Below are 23,470 nucleotides of genomic sequence, written 5' to 3'. Positions count from 1 at the left end.
CCTTCAAAAAAGTATGATAAAATCCTCAAATCTTCCGAAATGTGCTAGGATTAAAGAGCCTGTTTATGAACACACTGGTTGCTAATTTCAGAAGCACTGTGGGACGTCCCAAATCTCTGAGTTTGTTTTTTTCACTTCAGTAAAACGGAGGCCCAGGTGGGAGGAGTCAGTGAAGTGCAAGACTGCACAGCTTTGAACTTGTTATGCAACCAGAACTGTGTGTATCTTGTTTGTTGAGTTTAAACCTTTTTCGATGTTTTTGAAATAACAAGTATGCTAAATACAGTAATAGTGTGAGATACTATGATTTAAAATAACAGTTTGCTGTTTTAATGCATTGAAAAATCTAATTTATTCTTCTGGTGGCAAAGTTGAATTTTCAGTACTCCAGTCTTCAGTAAAACAAGATTTTCAGAAGTCATCAATTTTTTGCCATCGTCAGATTACTGGGATATTAAGTAAAGATCATGTTCCATGAAGGTATACTTGAAATTTCCTACAGTATATATATTAAAACCTAATTTTGATTAGTAATGTACAATGCTAAGAACTTCAGAATTTGGGCTAACAAACCATATATCAATGGAAAGCTAATTTATCAAGCTTTCGGGTTATGTATAAATCTACCCTAAAGACAGAAGCTGCTGAAAATCCAGCTTTTCTGCTAACACAGAAATAAATTACATTTTATAATATATTTAAACTGAAAACTGTTATTTCAGATTGTAATAACATTTTATAATATTGCTAATTTCTGAAAATAAATGCAGCCTTGCTGAACATAAAAGACTTATTTTTCTAAAAACACAAACAAACTTTGGTTTGGAATGTAATCACATGCATGAAGAAAAGAAACATTTGTGGGTGCCTGATTATGTGTAGATGGGAAAACTCATTCTGGCTTGCGTGCATTCTTTCTGTGTGTATGGCAGCGAGGGGGTGTTGATTTATGTGTGAGTTCTCTCATTGAGTTAAACAGAGCAGTAAGAGGCTCTGGTCTCAGCAGCCCTGATCTGAGCCCCATCTCTCCGCTCCATTTGCATTCACCGGCTAAAACTGGCTGGCAGGGCAACACTCTCAACTTTCTGTTCCAGGCTTTGAAGCATTCCAAAAGTTTTTTTATTGACTTGGAGTGGAGGGGACAGAGAGAGAGAGAGAGAGAGACGAGAGAGAAGAGGAACAAGAGGAAGAAGACAAAGATAAAGTACAGCTAAAACCTTAGACTTCCTCAGGAACAGGGGAACAGGTGGGCCAAGCTGAAATAAACGGTGTCTCGAAGCTGGAGGCAGGTGAGTGGGAAGCAGAGATTAAGATAAAGAGGGCTGGAGAGATAAGATGAATGAACGGAGGAAAGGAAGTGAGGCTCAGAATGAAGTTGAGGGAGGGGTTGGTTTCAAACTTTTTTATGAATCATTGCCTTCATGCATTATCCCCGCACTGCATCCTCTTTATTGCTCTGTGTTCCCGTGGCTGTTTACGTAATACAGTGAAAGTGCTTTATATTCATTGTGCGTGTGGGTTTTCAAGAGGGAGCAGTTTGATTGCGCTCTATTTCTTTGCTGTTGACCAAAAATATACTTTTTTTCCCCCTGGATGCCGAGATATTGGTAGTTATTAGTGACATGTAGCAGTGGGAGCTCACAGGTGTCGTATGATTATTTTATCAGTGCAGAGAAGAAAATGGTATTTTTAGCACACTTTCGTGTTCTTGAAGCACCTTCAGTGCCCTGTTTTTTTTTAATTTGTAAAGAAATATAAATGCTTTTTTTTGTAAGACTCAGCATTTTGTGGTTATGTAACTTTAAAGCCATTGTTGTATGGTCCGTATGTTTTCTCAGCAGTGCCTAAATAATGATGTTTTCATGTAGATGTATTAAATGAAGCAAGACACTAAAAGTAAATCTTTACTTTGGCACTTTTTATGTTAACAAAATATTGGGGAGAATATAAACATACTCTATTTGTTGTTATTAATAGTTAGTTTATTATATATAGACATCTACTATTTATATATTAAAAATTAGTAGTATTATTTATACACTATTGTAGCATGTCTTAATATTTTCTATTGGATTTTGTTTTTATATCATCAGTTTTCATTTAATTTTATTCAAAGTTTGAGGATTTTTTTGTACATTTTCGTATTTATTTAAATTTTTTAAAAGGTTATTCTAGTTTTGGTAATTGTGCTATATACTGTATAATATAGTTTTAGTTGAAAATAAAAATGTTTAGTATGAAATAACAAAGTACTATTTTGTATATATATCTTATTTTTTTATGTATTTAATGCTACAGGTGAATTTAAGCTCCTCAACACAGCATACTGTACAAAAATTATATTTGCTGTTTAACAGTGCTACATTATTAACATATTCCAACACTGTTAGATTTACATTGATGTATTTGGCAGGTGCTTTTATCCTAAGCATAGCATTCAATGTTAACATTTTATCAGTTCACACATTCCCTGGGAATTCAAAAGATGTGTTTATGATTGAATGACCTTGCAAAAGCTGAAAAAAAAAAAAACAGGTATAATGTGCACTCCATTGGGGAACTAAAGTTAGCTCAAGTGGTATAAAAGGATCATATGGCAATCTGTCAATAGTGCATAAACCATATTCTTTACCTCCGTCTCTAAATGTTTGCATTCCGAGCATTTTTTTTCTCACCTAGTCAATATATGTGATTTATATGGATTGGATATCTAGGGGTCATGGATATCAGGATGCAACGAGAGGAGGCATCGGCTCAGGAAGTGTTCAGCTATGCCCAGATGTCCACCCTGGAGCGAAACAGCGGAGTAGGAACGCTGAGTCGGCATCTGGAGCGGGAGAGGTTGGAGAGAGACAGCTACACGGTGGATGTCAGGGCCAGTGACCTGCAGTTGGATCAGCCTGGGCCATTACATCCCTGCTTTAGCTACAGAGTTTGGCTTTACAGCGTCGTTATAGGGGTAAGAGCTTTGGCTCAGCAGATTTTCACTCCTGTAGCTAAGAGATTTAAAAGACTAGCCAAAAATGAAAATCAGCTTAAAATGTACTCACTCTCAGGCCATCCAAGATGTAGATGAGTGATCAGAACAGATTTTATACTTAGGGCTGCTTTATTTGCTTACCAATGGATCCTCTGCAGTGAATGGATTCTGCCATAGGTAGAGTTCAGTCGGTTGATAAAAACATAATAATAATATAGAAATATTCCAGATGGCTGCCATAAATGTCCATAAATGAAGTGTAAAGCTGCATGTTTGTAACAAACAAACAAACGCATGTCACTTATATCTATAATTCGAGTCCTCTGTCCATAATATTGCTTAATCGTGAAAATGAAAAATGAGAGGTATGCACAGATCAAGTACATTTATGTATTAAAACTTTATTTATGCATCCAAAATGATTTATGGAATTTGATGTAAGAGGAAAAAAGTAGATAAGCACCATTTTCAAGTTAAAACACCACCTTAATGATGTATTTGTTTCTTGCATGCAGCTTTTTACTTCATAAAACGCTAACTGATTGATTATTATTTCGATGTTTTGAACTCTCATTCATGACGGCACCTATTCACTCCAGAGGATCCACTGATGAGTGATGAGACGTAATGGTACATTATTAAAAATCTATATTGATGAAGAAACTAATTGACATCTTGGATGGCCTGAGGGGTGAGTCAGTTTTCAAATGTGAGTCAAATATTCAGTTAGCACTGATTTTCTGTGGCTCTGAGTATGTTTATCTGTATCTGACCCCCAGAGCAGCTTGCTGATAGCAGCAACGTTCTCCCTTTACATGGGTAATGTGTTTCCAGGTGCAATGGACTATCTGCGTTGTACTGCTGGATCAGTAAGTGTTTGTTCTGAAGGAATGCTCATGGACGAGGCACTGCTCAGTTTGACACTCATATATATGTTGTGCTTCTGGTTTGTAGAGCATACCAGCTGCAGTGGTGAGCTTCGCTATTGCCAGGAACAGACAAGTTGCAGTAAGTGAAAGTGAACTTTTTTCAGAGAAATCAGTTCAACCAGTTCAGCAACTAACTCAAATTTGGTGGCGCTTAACTACATTTTTTTTTAGTTTCTCAGCTGCATTTACTCAAACGAGCTTTTCCAGTATAAATACAGTGTTTAACCTGCATTATATCCACAGGTCTCAGACTTTCAAATGGTCTACGTTTCGTCATTTGCTGTGACAACCACGTGTCTGGTGTGGTTCGGATGTAAACTCGCAATTAGTCCCTCAGCCATCAATGTGAGAAAATCACTCTAATACCCTTAAAATGTTCGTCAGGGACTCTACAGATATGTGCTTAAAAATGAAATGCTTTGACTCATGTTTAGTATATTATATGGTATGACAATGGCAAAGCAAAAGTAATTTTAAAGGATCTGGTAGAAGTATGTTTATGCATTTGTAAGTAAATACGCTACATGTTCAATTTTGTCAAACGCTAAGCTATGTGCATGTAAAACATCTATACAATTAAAACAGTTACTGCTGTCTGTCATCTTAAAGATTAACTTTAACCTGCTCCTGCTTATTGTGCTGGAAGTGCTCACGGCCAGTACGGTTATCCTGTCTGCACGCTCAGCCGACGACTGCTGCAGTCATGCAAAGGTACTGCCTTACCATTTACTATTTTTATGTGTAGAGACTGCCTGTGTTACAATTACTTTGGCCTGTGTTTACACACATATTGCGTAATCAATCAGAAAATAAATATTCTACTTGCAAATAATAATCTACCATCTTTCACAATGAATTCTGCCTTAAAATCGAGATTTCTTAATTGATTGTACATTTTTGACTGTAATATCTTCCTTCATGTTTTAAAATAATTACATTTGCATTATACATGTAGAATATTTACTTTTTTAGCTTTCATTTGTTATTATTATTTAGTTTCAAAGCAACATTTCAAAGCGTTATTGTCTCTTCTTATATTTTCGTATTGGTTTATTTCAGGTTTGTTTCAATTTGCTAAATAATTGCAAAATCCTTTTATGCTGAATCCCAGCCAACAGGATTTTATCAACGTGTGATATATCTATGACCAAATGTATTTGTCTCTAGCTCATATGATTTACATTTTATATGCTCTCCCTGTGCTCGTGTCTCTCTGCTCTTTTCTTTCCTCTTTGCTATCATCCATCTCATTCTTCCAGCCGGTGTCTGATGGCCCTGTGGTTGTGACCCCAGCTTCGTTCCCCACTCGTCTTCTCAAGGCTTACGCCGTGAGTTGCCTGCAAATGAGATTGCGTGTATGCGTGTGTACGGACTGTATATCAACACAATTTTCACTGTAGATCTGCCGCTGTTTCTCTGCTGCAGGTAATTGAGGTTATAGTGGGCATCTCCGCTGTATTCGGAGGAATTATTGCTCTAAATTTGGGTGCTCTCCTCCCAGAGCCATATCTTTCTGTCACTTTCTTCTGGATTCTGGTGGCTGTGAGTTCAGTTTATTATATTAGTCTAATTCAGATTGTAAATTATTCATAGTAATTAACTGTTATTGTTTGCTTGTGTGATACCTCTGCAGTGTTTCCCCAGTGCCATTGCCAGCCATGTGGTGGCAGAATATCCCAGCAAGAGTCTGGTGAGTCACCATCAGGGTCTCTCCAGCAATAAAGTAGTGCAATCGAACGTCCCTAGAGGACATTCAGCAATCTCATTCATTTAGCTGTCTGTCTGCCTTCTCTATAGAGTGATTTTCTCTAAAGACTATCTCGCCTTTTTTTCTCTCTCTCTCTTTCCGCCTCTCGATTTTACTGCTATAGGTGGAAATGCTGATTGCTATAAGTAGTGTGACCTCACCACTGCTCTTCTCAGCTTCTGGATTTTTGTCCAACAGCGTAATTAATTTTATTGAGATCTTTCTGCATGAAGTGCCATTAGAAAAGGTGAGTCATTTCCGTGCACCTCACCAATCAAAACAGTTCCAATGTGTCAGATTTTTACCTTTTTTTGACCCCTTAAAGAGGGATCACCCAAAAAATGACACGGTGTTGGTATTGTTCACAAAAACAAAAACTATTTGAGACGCTTAAATAAAGCTGAATTAAAATAAAATAAAATAGAATAGAATAAAAAAATTAAGAAATTGAAAACATTTATGTAAATATGTTAAATGACAGAAATTAGGCCAACTGAAATAATAACTAAATAAAGTTATATATATAGAACTACAAAAAAAACCTAAAACTAAACTAAAAATGAAATTTAATTCAAAATATTAATGCAATAAATATAAAACTATACTGAGCTGAATAATAACACTATCGTCCTTTTGGATCTGCTTCAGCAGCTGAAGTTGTATTTGTTTCATAATTGTATCTTTTTGTAAATTTTATAATAATTGTGTTTACTTTTTGTTGTTGATGTAATTTTAGTACTTTATCTAATAATGTCTAATATTTATATTTTATTTCAGCTTTATTTCAATTACCAAAAAAAAAAAGTTTAAAAAGTTTAAAAAAACAAGTAAATAACTTGTTATGAACATGTTATGAACAACATTTTTTACTTTTAGTTGAACTATCCTATTAAACCCATCTTGAAGGCTCTTTGATGCATATTCATTTTGTGAATGTATTTTGCACATGCAGCAGTCCTACGACATACTGCTGCTTGTCCTGATGGGGCTTCTGCTGGTGCAGGCGGTACTAACATTAGCCACCGCAATAAAGTGTGCTTCCTACAAGAGCCAGCTGCGCACTGAATGGGACACACTTCACAAAAAACACTCTGAGGTAAAAACACAAACGTACACACTACGAAATGACTGACATGTCTCTTTGTAAGAGTACAGGAAATGCGTTGTGTATGACTGTGCGCAAGATGTTAGCCGTGAGAGACTACTAAATGAAAAACTGCACTGTACAGTGCCAAATGTAGCATGAAAGACAGTCACAGTGGAATGGCAGAGCTGATCCGCCTCGATGATTTCATCATAACGTACATGGAGGATGTCGTGATTAACATAGAGAGACCTCAAGGTCACTATTGGGTCATTTCTTTTCTACCATCTCATTCTTTTCTTACAGCAACAAACGTTAAACGGCACGCTAAGGGACTTTGATAGAGAGAAGGCTTGGAAAGCAGTGGTGGTCCAAATGGCACAGTGACCAAAGATACAGCCATCAGAAGGAAAAACAGAGAGAAAGTTACAAATATGGAGTATGATAACATCAGTTGGAAAGAATCACCATGAACCCTTTTGTCATAGTTGTCAGCTGACCTGTCATATTAATGAACAGTTCACTACCGTTCAAAATTTTGGGGTTAAGATATATAAATATGGCAAACATGCACTAAATTGATCAAAAGTGAAACATCGCGTTGTTACAAAACCGTTACAAATGAAAGCTTTCTATGAAAGCTTTACAAAAAAAGCAGTATTTTTAAAAAAAAGCAGCATCAGTAATGGCATCTTGAGTCGTAAATCAGAACATAATGATTAGAACACTTTCTAAAGGATCACATGATACTAAAGACTTGGCTAATGATGCTGAAAATTAAGCTTAAATCGTTACAGGAAAAATTAAATGTTAAAATATAGTGAAATAGAAAACTGTTATTTTAAACTGTAATAACATAATATTCATATATTCGTAATATTGCACTTTTTACTGTCTTTTAAATCAAATAAATGCAACTTTGCTGAGCATGAGAGTTCTTTCAAAAATATTTTAAGTCATACTGACCCCAGATTTTTGAACGTTAAAGTGTATGCCTGTCAGAGATATTACTGAATGACAATTTGGTAAAGAAAAGCACAAACAAGCCAAAATGTGTGGTTGGTTTGGAAAGTCTTTTGTAAAGATCCTTGTGCCGCAATCATGAATATAGCCTACCATACCAGATGAAATTAGAATCATTTGTGATGAGCGAATGGCTGAGCAAATTGATATGCAAATAAACGGTGTACACACCATGCATGTACAATCTACAGCACTTGTAATGCATTATCTAGAAAGCCCACATGTCAGAAGCTGGAAGAGTAGGGGACCTAATTTATGATGCTTTCAATAAATCTAACACACTTTAATGGACCATATTACTGTTCAGTGCCTTGCTGCATGCAAGCATTTTTACTTTGTTAGATTTTATTTTTGTATAAATATATGCATTTTGTTACATTATTGTAGATCAATAAAATCCTAAAGCTTGTTTATGTGAAATGTTTGCTCATGTTTTAGACCAAGTACAGTCTATGACTTATATACGGTAAATACAGCAAAATATAGAATATACGTATATATGACGAATTTGAATATATGCCATTTGAAATGTTCTTCTAAGATGAGCAACGTTTTTGTAGATTCAGTAATTTCACTGAATGTTCTTTGCCATTGAAGTGAAATAACTGAACATAAATGTAGGAGCCTGAGAAAAAATACAAATTTTAGAAGAAAATTTCAGACAGCATATAGAGCCTTTGGCATCTAAACTATTTATAATAGAAGGATAGTTCATCCAATAACCAAAATTCTGTCATCATTTATTCAACCTCAAGAAGACATTTTGAAGAATGTTGGCAACCAAACCATTTTGGTGACTTAATTTGTATAGACAGCAAAGTTTCATTTTTTGAAGTTAATTAATTAATTAATTAGCAGGTAAGCTGTATGTTTTGCCATACAATACACAGCCTATAATAAGACCAAAAAAGCTACTGCATTGCAACCTAAACATCTTATCAGATTTCATTTCCCTATATATATATATATATATATATATATATATATATATATATATATATATATATATATATATATATATATATATATATATATAGTATAGAATAGAGTATTGTTCAAGAATGATTGTATTTTAATGCACAACAGCGTACAATTCAATGAAAACAAATCGATTATACAGTAAATAAAGGACACTAGAGGACTACACTGGGTTTAATCTAAATTTATTGCCTAAAAAGTTTAATCTAAAATATATCTTTATGATTTCATAACGTCTCCTAGTTATTAAGCCAAACGTTATCGCTTGCGTTTCCACACAAGCGCACTAGCGATATATTATACCGTCTCGTGCGAGGCAAACAAGCAACGACATCGTATCTCCTTGAAGGTCTGCGTAGAGACGACGGTGTAAACCGGAGAAGTGTGCGAGGTTTGTCAGGGGAGGGTGAGAGGGACGGCGAGAGGCGGAACAAACCGGTGTGTGTGCCCGGATACACGCTGAAACGGCTCGCCCGCACTGCAGATTAACTCTTCAGACGCCGGGGATGCTCAACACTAAAGCACAAGTCACACTATCAGCGTCCTTTGTTGTTTTTTTATGGGGATCCACTGGACGTTGTGAGAGATCTTTCCCCGGTGTTGATGATTTGAGCATAGGATTCAGACTCTGCGCGTTCCTCAGTATAATCGAGTAATCTGACAGGTATGTGACATCATGAAAACGAGAGTCAATGCAACCCAGTCCTTTCCGTCTCTCATTCACTCCTGCTTTATATAGTAGGCTATCATGCATTTTATCATATCTATGTCTTAAGCCGCTATGTGTCATCCTAACCAGATGATCCAGTGATGGACAGCTCCTCGACTGAGCGTAAGTGATGTGCACCGCATGACCTTTATTACTCCTAAACATTCACTGTCAGAATGTCAATATGTCGGACGGTGTCGTTACAGCATCGTCGATAAAGCTAGATTATATATATATATTAAAAGATACTGCTGCATGCTGTTGCTTTAAGTTTGCATGACACGTTTCTAATCACTATCAACTTGTTTGAGAGTTTTATGAAACCTGCTGTGAAAGGAGTTTTCAGTCTTTCTTCTAGAATCTCTTTGAAGATCTTAACTGTCTGTAACTAGGCCAAAGTGACAGACAAGTTAACACTATGCTTAACATAAGCTATTTTTTTTTTTTTAGAATAGTTTCTTATATCAACACATATTGTATTCAAGGTTCGCAGCACCATTTGGAATGATTAAATAAGTGTAAAATATTGAAAAACATGTTTAGGACAAACCTGAATCATAATATTGAACTCATGAGTGTGTGTGTGTGTGTGTGTGTGTATATATATATATATATATATATATATATATATATATATATATATATATATATATATATATATATATATATGCATGTGTATGTGTGTATAACAAATTGAAAAAAAATGAAAAAATCGAGTCAATTACATTTGTCCAGTTAAATATAATATTATCCAAAGATATTTAACACTGCATTTATGTTACAGTTTGTATAGTGTATGTATTAACTGTAATTAAATATTTAGAAGTATTTAAACATTTAGATAAGTAAATAGATTTTTGCATTTATTAAATATGTTAATAAAAACCTATATATATATATTTTTAAATTACACACATAAAAAGTCAATCACAAACACATCCAATTTGTATGTCAGAACAATGAATTGCCTACTTTGGCATAGCTCTGATGATAAAGACATTGTTTAGTGTCCATTTTTAGATTAACATAAAACATCTGTAATGCATTCAGTTGAAAAACTGATATCACTTCATCACAAAAAATAAAGTTAACTTACAAACGTGGGGTTCCTGCCATTTTTGTTGTTCTTTCCATTTTGTTAGAAAACCGCTCCTTATTGATTTCTTGAGCTCAAAGCGAGATATATTGATTTTCGAAATGTATGACAGCTATTTTCTTGTCTGTGTTTTTATACCGTAGGCAAAGACAGTCTGCAACATATCAAGCTTCCATCTGTAGAAATGATGCCGTAAAATTTACAGTCAAAGAACAAGAGTGTACCATCTTTGCACTCTAATCTGGACTGTCTTGAATGATAAAGCCTCTAGTTCGATGTCATTGTGTTTTTTTTATGTCCTTGTTACTAGTGCACGCTCTCAAAGGACTCTGCAGATAGGCACACTCCACTGGTTACTGAATTAAAGGAACCTCCACTTTCATAGAGCCTGAATATGCAGAATCAATTTACTTTCACAGATTACAGTAGCTTTGCTTTTTCTTGATAATTTGTACCTGTTAACTCTCTTTACAGGTTTTTGCAGAAGTGGAATAGATATGATGAGAAATTCATCCCAGCTGTCAATATAAGCAACAAATCAACTCGATTTTCCTCTCTTCAATCTACCTCTGACAAGATCAGCCACCAATAACCCATCAACTCAGGCTGAACACAAAGCTTCCTTTGTGACTCTTAGAAGATCCACTTTCATCCTTCAAATCAACACCTCTTACATATCACTCATTATATTGTTGCAGGGAAAAGCCCTCAGCCAATCCAGTGGCTGACGGGTTGGGAGAAGGAGGAGCTTCAGGTCCCATCAAGTGTGTTGTGAGGTTAGTGGCGAACAGGCGAGCTGGTGCCGAATGCAGAACATCTTCGAGCAGAACTTGGACATGGCCACGGCTCTGCTTGCGGGTGAGAAGCTGAAGGAGTTGATCCTGCCAGGTTCCACACAGGATGAGAAGGGCGGTGCGCTGGCGGGTCTCATGGTGCAACTCAAACTAGAGTTGCCCTTTGACCGGGTTGTGACCATAGGAACTGTCATCATCCCTATACTCCTGGTCACATTAGTTTTCACAAGGAACTTTGCAGGTTAGTGGCATTATGCAGCATTATGGAAAAAATAACACCTTAAGGTTTGCAGCAAGAAAGACTTTTGAATGCTATTCAATCTTAATAAGAGGTGATGATTTCTGAGGACCTGGGGACAGGAGAGCTCAACTTTATGCGAATGAACATCAACATGGTGATAGTAACCAAAATTTGAGTAACATATTCAGACTTTCTGATGCACATCTAGGCATTTATTTGATACATGCATTTCTATTAAATTGTTTGCTTCTTACCAATTAAAAGTAATCATTTAATTACTTCAAAAATTGAAGTAATTAAATTATCTACTTCAGATTAGGATTCTAAATTAAATTAAAGTAAAAAAAAAACAACTCAAACAAAATACAAAATATCAGGGTCTCTCCAGCAATAAAGTAGTGCAATCGAACGTCCCTAGAGGACATTCAGCAATCTCATTCATTTAGCTGTCTGTCTGCCTTCTCTATAGAGTGATTTTCTCTAAAGACTATCTCGCCTTTTTTCTCTCTCTCTTTCCGCCTCTCGATTTTACTGCTATAGGTGGAAATGCTGATTACTATAAGTAGTGTGACCTCACCACTGCTCTTCTCAGCTTCTGGATTTTTGTCCAACAGCGTAATTAATTTTATTGAGATCTTTCTGCATGAAGTGCCATTAGAAAAGGTGAGTCATTTCCGTGCACCTCACCAATCAAAACAGTTCCAATGTGTCAGATTTTTACCTTTTTTGACCCTTAAAGAGGATCACCCAAAAATGACACGGTGTTGGTATTGTTCACAAAAACAAAAACTATTTGAGACGCTTAAATAAAGCTGAATTAAAATAAAATAAAATAGAATAGAATAAAAAAATTAAGAAATTGAAAACATTTATGTAAATATGTTAAATGACAGAAATTAGGCCAACTGAAATAATAACTAAATAAAGTTATATATATAGAACTACAACAAAAAACCTAAAACTAAACTAAAAATGAAATTTAATTCAAAATATTAATGCAATAAATATAAAACTATACTGAGCTGAATAATAACACTATCGTCCTTTTGGATCTGCTTCGCAGCTGAAGTTGTATTTGTTTCATAATTGTATCTTTTTTGTAAATTTTATAATAATTGTGTTTACTTTTTGTTGTTGATGTAATTTTAGTACTTTATCTAATAATGTCTAATATTTATATTTTATTTCAGCTTTATTTCAATTACCAAAAAAAAAAAGTTTAAAAGTTTAAAAACAAGTAAATAACTTGTTATGAACATGTTATGAACAACATTTTTTACTTTTAGTTGAACTATCCTATTAAACCCATCTTGAAGGCTCTTTGATGCATATTCATTTTGTGAATGTATTTTGCACATGCAGCAGTCCTACGACATACTGCTGCTTGTCCTGATGGGGCTTCTGCTGGTGCAGGCGGTACTAACATTAGCCACCGCAATAAAAGTGTGCTTCCTACAAGAGCCAGCTGCGCACTGAATGGGACACACTTCACAAAAACACTCTGAGGTAAAAACACAAACGTACACACTACAGAAATGACTGACATGTCTCTTTGTAAGAGTACAGGAAATGCGTTGTGTATGACTGTGCGCAAGATGTTAGCCGTGAGAGACTACTAAATGAAAAACTGCACTGTACAGTGCCAAATGTAACATGAAAGACAGTCACAGTGGAATGGCAGAGCTGATCCGCCTCGATGATTTCATCATAACGTACATGGAGGATGTCGTGATTAACATAGAGAGACCTCAAGGTCACTATTGGGTCATTTCTTTTCTACCATCTCATTCTTTTCTTACAGCAACAAACGTTAAACGGCACGCTAAGGGACTTTGATAGAGAGAAGGCTTGGAAAGCAGTGGTGGTCCAAATGGCACAGTGACCAAAGATACAGCCATCAGAAGGAAAAAACAGAGAGAAAGTTACAAATATGGAGTATGATAACATCAGTTGGAAAAGAATCACCATGAACCCTTTTGTCATAGTTGTCAGCTGACCTGTCATATTAATGAACAGTTCACTACCGTTCAAAATTTTGGGGTTAAGATATATAAATATGGCAAACATGCACTAAATTGATCAAAAGTGAAACATCGCGTTGTTACAAAACCGTTACAAATGAAAGCTTTCTATGAAAGCTTTACAAAAAAAGCAGTATTTTTACAAAAAAGCAGCATCAGTAATGGCATCTTGAGTCGTAAATCAGAACATAATGATTAGAACGCTTTCTAAAGGATCACATGATACTAAAGACTTGGCTAATGATGCTGAAAATTAAGCTTCGTCGTTACAGGAAAAATTAAATGTTAAAATATAGTGAAATAGAAAACAGTTATTTTAAACTGTAATAACATAATATTCATATATTCGTAATATTGCACTTTTACTGTCTTTTAAATCAAATAAATGCAACTTTGCTGAGCATGAGAGTTCTTTCAAAAATATTTTAAGTCATACTGACCCCAGATTTTTGAACGTTAAAGTGTATGCCTGTCAGAGATATTACTGAATGACAATTTGGTAAAGAAAAGCACAAACAAGCCAAAATGTGTGGTTGGTTTGGAAAGTCTTTTAATAAAGATCCTTGTGCGCAATCATGAATATAGCCTACCATACCAGATGAAATTAGAATCATTTGTGATGAGCGAATGGCTGAGCAAATTGATATGCAAATAAACGGTGTACACACCATGCATGTACAATCTACAGCACTTGTAATGCATTATCTAGAAAGCCCACATGTCAGAAGCTGGAAGAGTAGGGGACCTAATTTATGATGCTTTCAATAAATCTAACACACTTTAATGGACCATATTACTGTTCAGTGCCTTGCTGCATGCAAGCATTTTTACTTTGTTAGATTTTATTTTTGTATAAATATATGCATTTTGTTACATTATTGTAGATCAATAAAATCCTAAAGCTTGTTTATGTGAAATGTTTGCTCATGTTTTAGACCAAGTACAGTCTATGACTTATATACGGTAAATACAGCAAAATATAGAATATACACGTATATATGATTTAATTTGAATATATGCCATTTGAAATGTTCTTCTAAGATGAGCAACAGTTTTTGTAGATTCAGTAATTTCACTGAATGTTCTTTGCCATTGAAGTGAAATAACTGAACATAAATGTAGGAGCCTGAGAAAAAATACAAATTTTAGAAGAAAATTTCAGACAGCATATAGAGCCTTTGGCATCTAAACTATTTATAATAGAAGGATAGTTCATCCAATAACCAAAATTCTGTCATCATTTATTCAACCTCAAGAAGACATTTTGAAGAATGTTGGCAACCAAACCATTTTGGTGACTTAATTTGTATAGACAGCAAAGTTTCATTTTTTGAAGTTAATTAATTAATTAATTAGCAGGTAAGCTGTATGTTTTGCCATACAATACACAGCCTATAATAAGACCAAAAAAAAGCTACTGCATTGCAACCTAAACATCTTATCAGATTTCATTTCCTATATATATATATATATATATATATATATATATATATATATATATATATATATATATATATATATATATATATATATATATAGTATAGAATAGAGTATTGTTCAAGAATGATTGTATTTTAATGCACAACAGCGTACAATTCAATGAAAACAAATCGATTATACAGTAAATAAAGGACACTAGAGGACTACACTCGGGGAAAAGTTTAATCTAAAATATATCTTTATGATTTCATAACGTCTCCTAGTTATTAAGCCAAACGTTATCGCTTGCGTTTCCACACAAGCGCACTAGCGATATATTATACCGTCTCGTGCGAGGCAAACAAGCAACGACATCGTATCTCCTTGAAGGTCTGCGTAGAGACGACGGTGTAAACCGGAGAAGTGTGCGAGGTTTGTCAGGGGAGGGTGAGAGGGACGGCGAGAGGCGGAACAAACCGGTGTGTGTGCCCGGATACACGCTGAAACGGCTCGCCCGCACTGCAGATTAACTCTTCAGACGCCGGGGATGCTCAACACTAAAGCACAAGTCACACTATCAGCGTCCTTTGTTGTTTTTTATGGGGGGGATCCACTGGACGTTGTGAGGAGATCTTTCCCGGTGTTGATGATTTGAGCATAGGATTCAGACTCTGCGCGTTCCTCAGTATAATCGAGTAATCTGACAGGTATGTGACATCATGAAAACGAGAGTCAATGCAACCCAGTCCTTTCCGTCTCTCATTCACTCCTGCTTTATATAGTAGGCTATCATGCATTTTATCATATCTATGTCTTAAGCCGCTATGTGTCATCCTAACCAGATGATCCAGTGATGGACAGCTCCTCGACTGAGCGTAAGTGATGTGCACCGCATGACCTTTATTACTCCTAAACATTCACTGTCAGAATGTCAATATGTCGGACGGTGTCGTTACAGCATCATCGATAAAGCTAGATTATATATATATATTAAAAGATACTGCTGCATGCTGTTGCTTTAAGTTTGCATGACACGTTTCTAATCACTATCAACTTGTTTGAGAGTTTTATGAAACCTGCTGTGAAAGGAGTTTTTCAGTCTTTCTTCTAGAATCTCTTTGAAGATCTTAACTGTCTGTAACTAGGCCAAAGTGACAGACAAGTTAACACTATGCTTAACATAAGCTATTTTTTTTTTTAGAATAGTTTCTTATATCAACACATATTGTATTCAAGGTTCGCAGCACCATTTGGAATGATTAAATAAGTGTAAAATATTGAAAAACATGTTTAGGACAAACCTGAATCGCAATATTGAACTCATGAGTGTGTGTGTGTGTGTGTGTGTATATATATATATATATATATATATATATATATATATATATATATATATATATATATATATATATATATATGCATGTGTATGTGTGTATAACAAATTGAAAAAAATGAAAAAATCGAGTCAATTACATTTGTCCAGTTAAATATAATATTATCCAAAGATATTTAACACTGCATTTATGTTACAGTTTGTATAGTGTATGTATTAACTGTAATTAAATATTTAGAAGTATTTAAACATTTAGATAAGTAAATAGATTTTTGCATTTATTAAATATGTTAATAAAAACCTATATATATATATTTTTAAATTACACACATAAAAGTCAATCACAAACACATCCAATTTGTATGTCAGAACAATGAATTGCCTACTTTGGCATAGCTCTGATGATAAAGACATTGTTTAGTGTCCATTTTTAGATTAACATAAAACATCTGTAATGCATTCAGTTGAAAAACTGATATCACTTCATCACAAAAAATAAAGTTAACTTACAAACGTGGGGTTCCTGCCATTTTTGTTGTTCTTTCCATTTTGTTAGAAAACCGCTCCTTATTGATTTCTTGAGCTCAAAGCGAGATATATTGATTTTCGAAATGTACGACAGCTATTTTCTTGTCTGTGTTTTTATACCGTGGGCAAAGACAGTCTGCAACATATCAAGCTTCCATCTGTAGAAATGATGCCGTAAAATTTACAGTCAAAGAACAAGAGTGTACCATCTTTGCACTCTAATCTGGACTGTCTTGAATGATAAAGCCTCTAGTTCGATGTCATTGTGTTTTTTTTATGTCCTTGTTACTAGTGCACGCTCTCAAAGGACTCTGCAGATAGGCACACTCCACTGGTTACTGAATTAAAGGAACCTCCACTTTCATAGAGCCTGAATATGCAGAATCAATTTACTTTCACAGATTACAGTAGCTTTGCTTTTTCTTGATAATTTGTACCTGTTAACTCTCTTTACAGGTTTTTGCAGAAGTGGAATAGATATGATGAGAAATTCATCCCAGCTGTCAATATAAGCAACAAATCAACTCGATTTTCCTCTCTTCAATCTACCTCTGACAAGATCAGCCACCAATAACCCATCAACTCAGGCTGAACACAAAGCTTCCTTTGTGACTCTTAGAAGATCCACTTTCATCCTTCAAATCAACACCTCTTACATATCACTCATTATATTGTTGTAGGGAAAAGCCCTCAGCCAATCCAGTGGCTGACGGGTTGGGAGAAGGAGGAGCTTCAGGTCCCATCAAGTGTGTTGTGAGGTTAGTGGCGAACAGGCGAGCTGGTGCCGAATGCAGAACATCTTCGAGCAGAACTTGGACATGGCCACGGCTCTGCTTATGCGGGTGAGAAGCTGAAGGAGTTGATCCTGCCAGGTTCCACACAGGATGAGAAGGGCGGTGCGCTGGCGGGTCTCATGGTGCAACTCAAACTAGAGTTGCCCTTTGACCTGGTTGTGACCATAGGAACTGTCATCATCCCTATACTCCTGGTCACATTAGTTTTCACAAGGAACTTTGCAGGTTAGTGGCATTATGCAGCATTATGGAAAAAATAACACCTTAAGGTTTGCAGCAAGAAAGACTTTTGAATGCTATTCAATCTTAATAAGAGGTGATGATTTCTGAGGACCTGGGGACAGGAGAGAGCTCAACTTTATGCGAATGAACATCAACATGGTGATAGTAACCAAAATTTGAGTAACATATTCAGACTTTCTGATGCACATCTAGGCATTTATTTGATACATGCATTTCTATTAAATTGTTTGCTTCTTACCAATTAAAAGTAATCATTTAATTACTTCAAAAATTGAAGTAATTAAATTATCTACTTCAGATTAGGATTCTAAATTAAATTAAAGTAAAAAAAAAAACAACTCAAACAAAATACAAAATATTATCAAATACAAAAAATACAACTAGTTTCATTTGATACGGAAATGATACTAAAAGAACTAAAACAAAAACAAATAAAATTGATAAAACTATATAGACTTTTAAAAAGAAATTATTAAACACACATTTCTAAAGCTTAACTATAATTAAACTGAAACAGAAAATATAAAAATAAACTCATCTTGATTTTTCAATTCAGTAGGTTTATGCGAAATTCTCTAGTTTTCATAAAACTGAGTGGATATAAACATACTTAGACAAAACATACTTTATGCGTATGAAAAACTGATGACGTGGCATAAAACTTTAAATCAGGAATATTACACAACATAAATGGTGTTGCTGATAGTTTTTTTAAGTTGATCCATTATTAACCGATCTATAAAACTTTCTATGCTTTCCTGCTGTCCACTGCTATCCAGCAAAGGAGTGGTTAAATAATTTTTGTTGTTAGAGAGATTGTAGGGTGATTAAGTAAGAAAAGAGAGAGAGAGATAAAGAGAGGTTGTGGTGGTAGGAGGGTTTACTTCTAAACGCTGAGTCAGTCTTACTGCATAGCAGCACCAACTGGCTGTGACTGAACATTGAGAACCCTGCTGGGCAGAAACATGCGGTATAGCTTAAATCTGAATAACTGTTGGAGATACACTAACATTTATGCTTACGAGAGTCGTAGTTGGAACTCCTTTGAGATTGCAGCTAAATTGCCTTTCCATACCATTTTAGAGCTACTACATTGCAGTATTCTTTCTATAATAGGAATACCCGTTGTATATCAGGAACGGAGATTAGTGAAGGCCAAGCCTTCATCGTTGTTTTGACTAAGGCTATTTAGGATAAATTGCAAGGATAATAATCTAAAACGGAAAGAAAAAGTAGAGCCTGTGACCAAGATTTTATTCCCATTTTATAACACATGCATATTTAGTTTATTAAATTAAATCTTATGAACATATTATTTTTCTTAACATTATTGATTCTGTGCAGGAGTGTAATCCACTGAGACCAGAATAAGGTGGAATCATCTATAAGAGTACAGCGGCTGTGAAAAAATTACCTCTATCCTTGTCCAACTGGCACAGACAAATGTAGCATTTGTTTTATCACTGATTCATCATTATTGGCCTGTGCTGCCTTATACTATGCATTAAACCCATTCCAGCCTGATCACAGCTCGTTACTAGAAACAAATCCCTGCTGGGTACACTAAATGCCAGATTTTCTGGATAGAGACAGTTGTAATATCCAGTGTTCTTATTTCACAGTTTTAGTTGCAGTTTTCGCCTTTTGATGAGAGCATCCTTTTAATTTAGTTAAGATTACATTATATATTTCTTAAATTGAAATGCACTATCAACAAAAAAAATGGTTGATTAAATAAAAATGTAATCTCTAGTTAACATCAGTTATAATAACTATAAAATAATTGTATTTTTTTTTATTTACTATAATATTTGCATTTCTGATAATCAATATATTTTATTACTACTAATTTTACTAATATTGTTCATCCCCTGGAAAGAAATCTCTGAAAGCGATTCCAACCATTATTGTTATAGTTGTGGTGCGAATCTCACTATTCTCTTATAATTAGCTTTTATTGTCCAACTTGGTATGAGCACTAGTGATATCTAATTGATGTAAATCCTAAATATTTAGTGAAGTGCAATTTTTCCTTCTCTTTTAGAGGAGTCTATATATTGCTACACTCCACACAACTTCACACGCGACCAGGCCCTGTATGCCAGAGGCTACTGCTGGACAGAGCTTCGAGATGCAGTACCTGGTGTGGACCCCCAGCTTCGGCCTTCCCTGTTTGAGCACAAGTTTCTGCCCTATGCTCTCCTGGCCTTCGCAGGCATCATGTACATACCTGCTCTGGGATGGGAGTTCCTGGCCTCCACACGGCTCACCTCCGAACTCAACTTCCTCCTTCAAGAGATCGACAACTGCTACCACAGGGCAGCCGAAGGCAGAGCGCCCAAGATTGAGAAGCAGATCCAGTCCAAGGGGCCGGGGATTACGGAGCGTGAGCGCCGGGAGATCATCGAGAACGCAGAGAAAGAGAAGAGCCCCGAGCAGAACCTGTTTGAGAAGTATCTTGAGCGCCGTGGGCAGAGTAACTTTCTGGCTAAGCTGTACCTGGCACGACATTTAGCCATCATCTGCCTCAGCTCAATACCCATAACATACCTGAGCGCCTACTATGCCCGACAGAGGCAGAACGAGTTCACTTGTGCTCTTGGCGAGCCGCCGGACACTAGTAGCATCCCTGAACTGCGGCTAAATGTTAACTGCAAGCTACCAGCTGTGCAGCTCCAGCGCATTATGGCCGCAGTAGACATCTCTTTGCTGTGTACTATGAACCTCATTATCCTTGTGAACTTGCTGCATTTGTTTGTAGTCCGCAAGTCAAATTTTGTCTTGACAAGCTGCACAAGGTTGGCATTAAAACACACTTGCGCGCTGGCAGAAGTCACAGTTTTGCGACATTAACATTCTGGCCATGTTCTGTAATGAGAACAGAGACCACATTAAGTCTCTCAACAGACTGGACTTTATCACCAACGAGAGTGACCTCATGTATGATAATGTGGTGCGGCAGCTGCTGGCAGCATTGGCTCAATCCAACCACGACGCCACTCCGACTGTGAGAGACTCTGGGATCCAGACTGTTGACCCCAATATGGACCCTTCAGTGATCGGTGTGGGAGAATTGGGAGGAGAGCCCTCAGTAATCAAAAGACCTCGTAAGAAGATGAAGTGGATCCCCACATCTAACCCTCTTCCACAGCCTTTTAAGGTAAGACGTTCTCGTTCATATTTAGTTTAAGAATAGCGTACTTCTTGTTTGTGAAATGTGCCTCATAGTTTTTTGTTTTTATACAGGAACCCTTGACTCTAACCAGACTGGAAAACAGCATAAAAGCAGAGAAACCTAAACCAGTTCGAAGGAAGAATGTAGCAGATAGCATTATTGCTCCACTTCTGGACAGCAAGAGCACCCAATATCCTCCTACTAACAAAGGTACTAATATAATAATTTTTTTTGGTTAGTGTAGAGAATGTCATTAAAATCCTTCATTGATTGTGTTCCTAATTTTATTTTTCAGCTGCAGAAACAAATAATATAGAGAAGAAACACACACTGAACCTCGCTGGATGTTCATCCTTACATGCTAACCATTCAGAAAGCCAAAACAGAAACGGTCAATCCTGAGCCACCCCCGGTTGTTGAGCACTCTCTCAGTAATGTGTATATTGAGGGTCCGCATACAGTTGTCCATGTCTCATCTTCTCATACTGATGTACGCTTGGATTGTCTTTAGGGATTTACAATTTATTTGGTACCATATTGGCGTTGTTAGAGTTTGCTGCAGGGATGGTGTATTTTTGTTGGCCAGTATTGAAGTTCCTTTGATAAAAAGTCAATAGGATGGTTTCATTTTCTTTATGATTATTACTTATTTTATTCATTAAGGAAATCTTCACAAATACAAATTTTGTGAAATTTTACATTTTGTTAGGCTATGAATACAAGTTGGAGTGTTTGAATTAGAATAGTTATAGCAAGCACATGAAGTATAAATATAATGAGGCTGTAAAAGCGGACTTGTTTCCTGTTTGGTGTGATGACGTCTAGATGTCTCACACTTTAAAATGTCTCAGACATCTGGATGTCTCTGTAGTCCTATTTATTAGACTTCTTGCCTTTTTCAAGGCACATGAAAGCTTAGAAAAATCACACAGTGGTATTAGAATAAAACCGTAGAAAAAACATGAAAGTGTTGAGCTTTTGTTAACCACAGACCTTATTTCAGGCATTCCAAAAATCACACTGACTGGGATAATGGAAATGGAAGTGCAAAACGCTTTTAGATTTAGGCTTTTAGGACTCCATTCCTGTAGTACTCAATTGTACATTCAGTAGATTGCCCAATTTTTACATTTTTCCTATTTCCCATTTTTACATTACCTTTGCCTTATTTAACTCACCCAAATAAGCCAAAATTTTAAAGCAAATCTTTAGAAAATCTTTTATGAATTTATCAATTTCTACTCTTCTAAAATGCTGTTCTGAATGAATTGACTTGTAGGCTTTAAAATAATTTATCTTAGTTATTTATTTAGGCAAAATTGTATTTTAATATCAGTATTGGTTTATGTTTGTATTCCCTATAACTGTATATCACCTTTTCGTCCCTTAGAGAAGAAAGAGTCTCTCCACTGTCCACCACCACTGCCTTCTCCACAGCCACCCTCTCCACAGCATCATATATGAATGGTGGAACGCCCAGCATGCCTCCTCCAGACTTCCCGAAGGTCGAAGATCCTCTCAACCAGGGACGGAGCCTGAGACCCAGCACGGGCCTTTAGTCGAAACCCTTCACTCCCGCTGCTGAGCATCCATCACACCTTGTATGAGGACGAGGAGGAGCAAAGCAGAAGGGACAGACTAGCCAGACCGGGAGAGTTGATTGCTGCTGGAGAGTGCTGAAGGAAAATGAGGATGCACACCTGCACACACACTTACACACAAATACAAAAGCACTTAGAATATGAACTGAAGCACAAAGGAATATGCGGATTTTTGGGTTATGTTAATGGTCATGCCATTAAAGGTGGAGCTCAGATTATTTCATTTTCAGAGATAAAGATTATGGGACATTGGGGCAGCCAATGTGTAACAGATTTTATACTCTTAAAGGTGCACTTAATTATTTTTATTTATGTTAAACTGAGTTTTCAGTTACTGGTGTATTAATAAAAACACTATTCATTTTTAATATTAAGCGCACCTTTCAAAATCATCTCCCAGCCTTACATCCACATACTCAGACGTGCGTAGTTTGAGGAAAAATAAAATCACCCATGACCTTGGTGCTCACCTTATGGGTTAATGAGTTCACTATTGACATTCCAATTGAAGGCAAGGCACATCAGAATTTTGCACAACGCACCATTTGTTCATGTGTCATCAATGTCCACATGATTTGGTGTTTTTTGTTTGTTTGGTTATTTTTTTAGCGATCAGCATATCTGTTTCATGTAGATGTCTTGAGGTATCCAACGCAATACATGTATTCTTAAAATATGCAACCTCATGTCTTACTGTCGCAATAATATGCACATTAGGAATGTATATACTGAGGTGTACAGAAAAAAAACAGATAATATGAGAGATTTTAGACAT

General features: G+C 36.0%; 1 protein-coding gene, 1 long non-coding RNA gene and 1 pseudogene across 4 annotated transcripts; all 3 read left to right on the top strand.

Annotated features, from left to right (window-relative positions):
- The first annotated feature begins 1,078 nt into the window (after positions 1 to 1,078).
- On the top strand, positions 1,079 to 7,195 carry LOC122323006 (membrane protein MLC1-like). 3 transcript variants are annotated; one of them, XM_043216617.1, is made up of 12 exons: positions 1,079 to 1,289; positions 2,715 to 2,959; positions 3,760 to 3,849; positions 3,935 to 3,988; positions 4,153 to 4,254; positions 4,519 to 4,620; positions 5,169 to 5,237; positions 5,335 to 5,451; positions 5,543 to 5,599; positions 5,781 to 5,903; positions 6,609 to 6,752; positions 7,047 to 7,195. In XM_043216617.1, exons 2-12 carry the CDS (start codon positions 2,720 to 2,722, stop codon positions 7,125 to 7,127), a joined length of 1,179 nt encoding a protein of 392 aa, XP_043072552.1. In that variant the 5' UTR covers positions 1,079 to 1,289; positions 2,715 to 2,719; the 3' UTR covers positions 7,128 to 7,195. The 3 variants fall into 3 exon arrangements, with proteins under 3 accessions (XP_043072552.1, XP_043072551.1, XP_043072553.1); XM_043216616.1 differs by lacking the exon at positions 1,079 to 1,289 and adding an exon at positions 1,306 to 1,607; XM_043216618.1 differs by lacking the exon at positions 1,079 to 1,289 and adding an exon at positions 1,306 to 1,644.
- A 2,139-nt stretch (positions 7,196 to 9,334) lies between these two features.
- LOC122323009 lies at positions 9,335 to 22,855 on the top strand (annotated as a pseudogene).
- On the top strand, positions 15,373 to 17,553 carry LOC122323010. The gene is made up of 3 exons (XR_006246931.1): positions 15,373 to 15,728; positions 15,864 to 15,896; positions 17,339 to 17,553. It is a non-coding gene; the product is annotated as an uncharacterized LOC122323010 (long non-coding RNA).
- Positions 22,856 to 23,470: the final 615 nt, after the last annotated feature.

This window comes from Puntigrus tetrazona, chromosome 18, assembly GCF_018831695.1.
Source record: "Puntigrus tetrazona isolate hp1 chromosome 18, ASM1883169v1, whole genome shotgun sequence".
Lineage (NCBI taxonomy): Eukaryota > Metazoa > Chordata > Actinopteri > Cypriniformes > Cyprinidae > Puntigrus > Puntigrus tetrazona.
The sequence above is the reverse complement of the archived record's forward strand: the minus strand, read 5'-3'. Positions and strand labels throughout refer to the sequence as shown.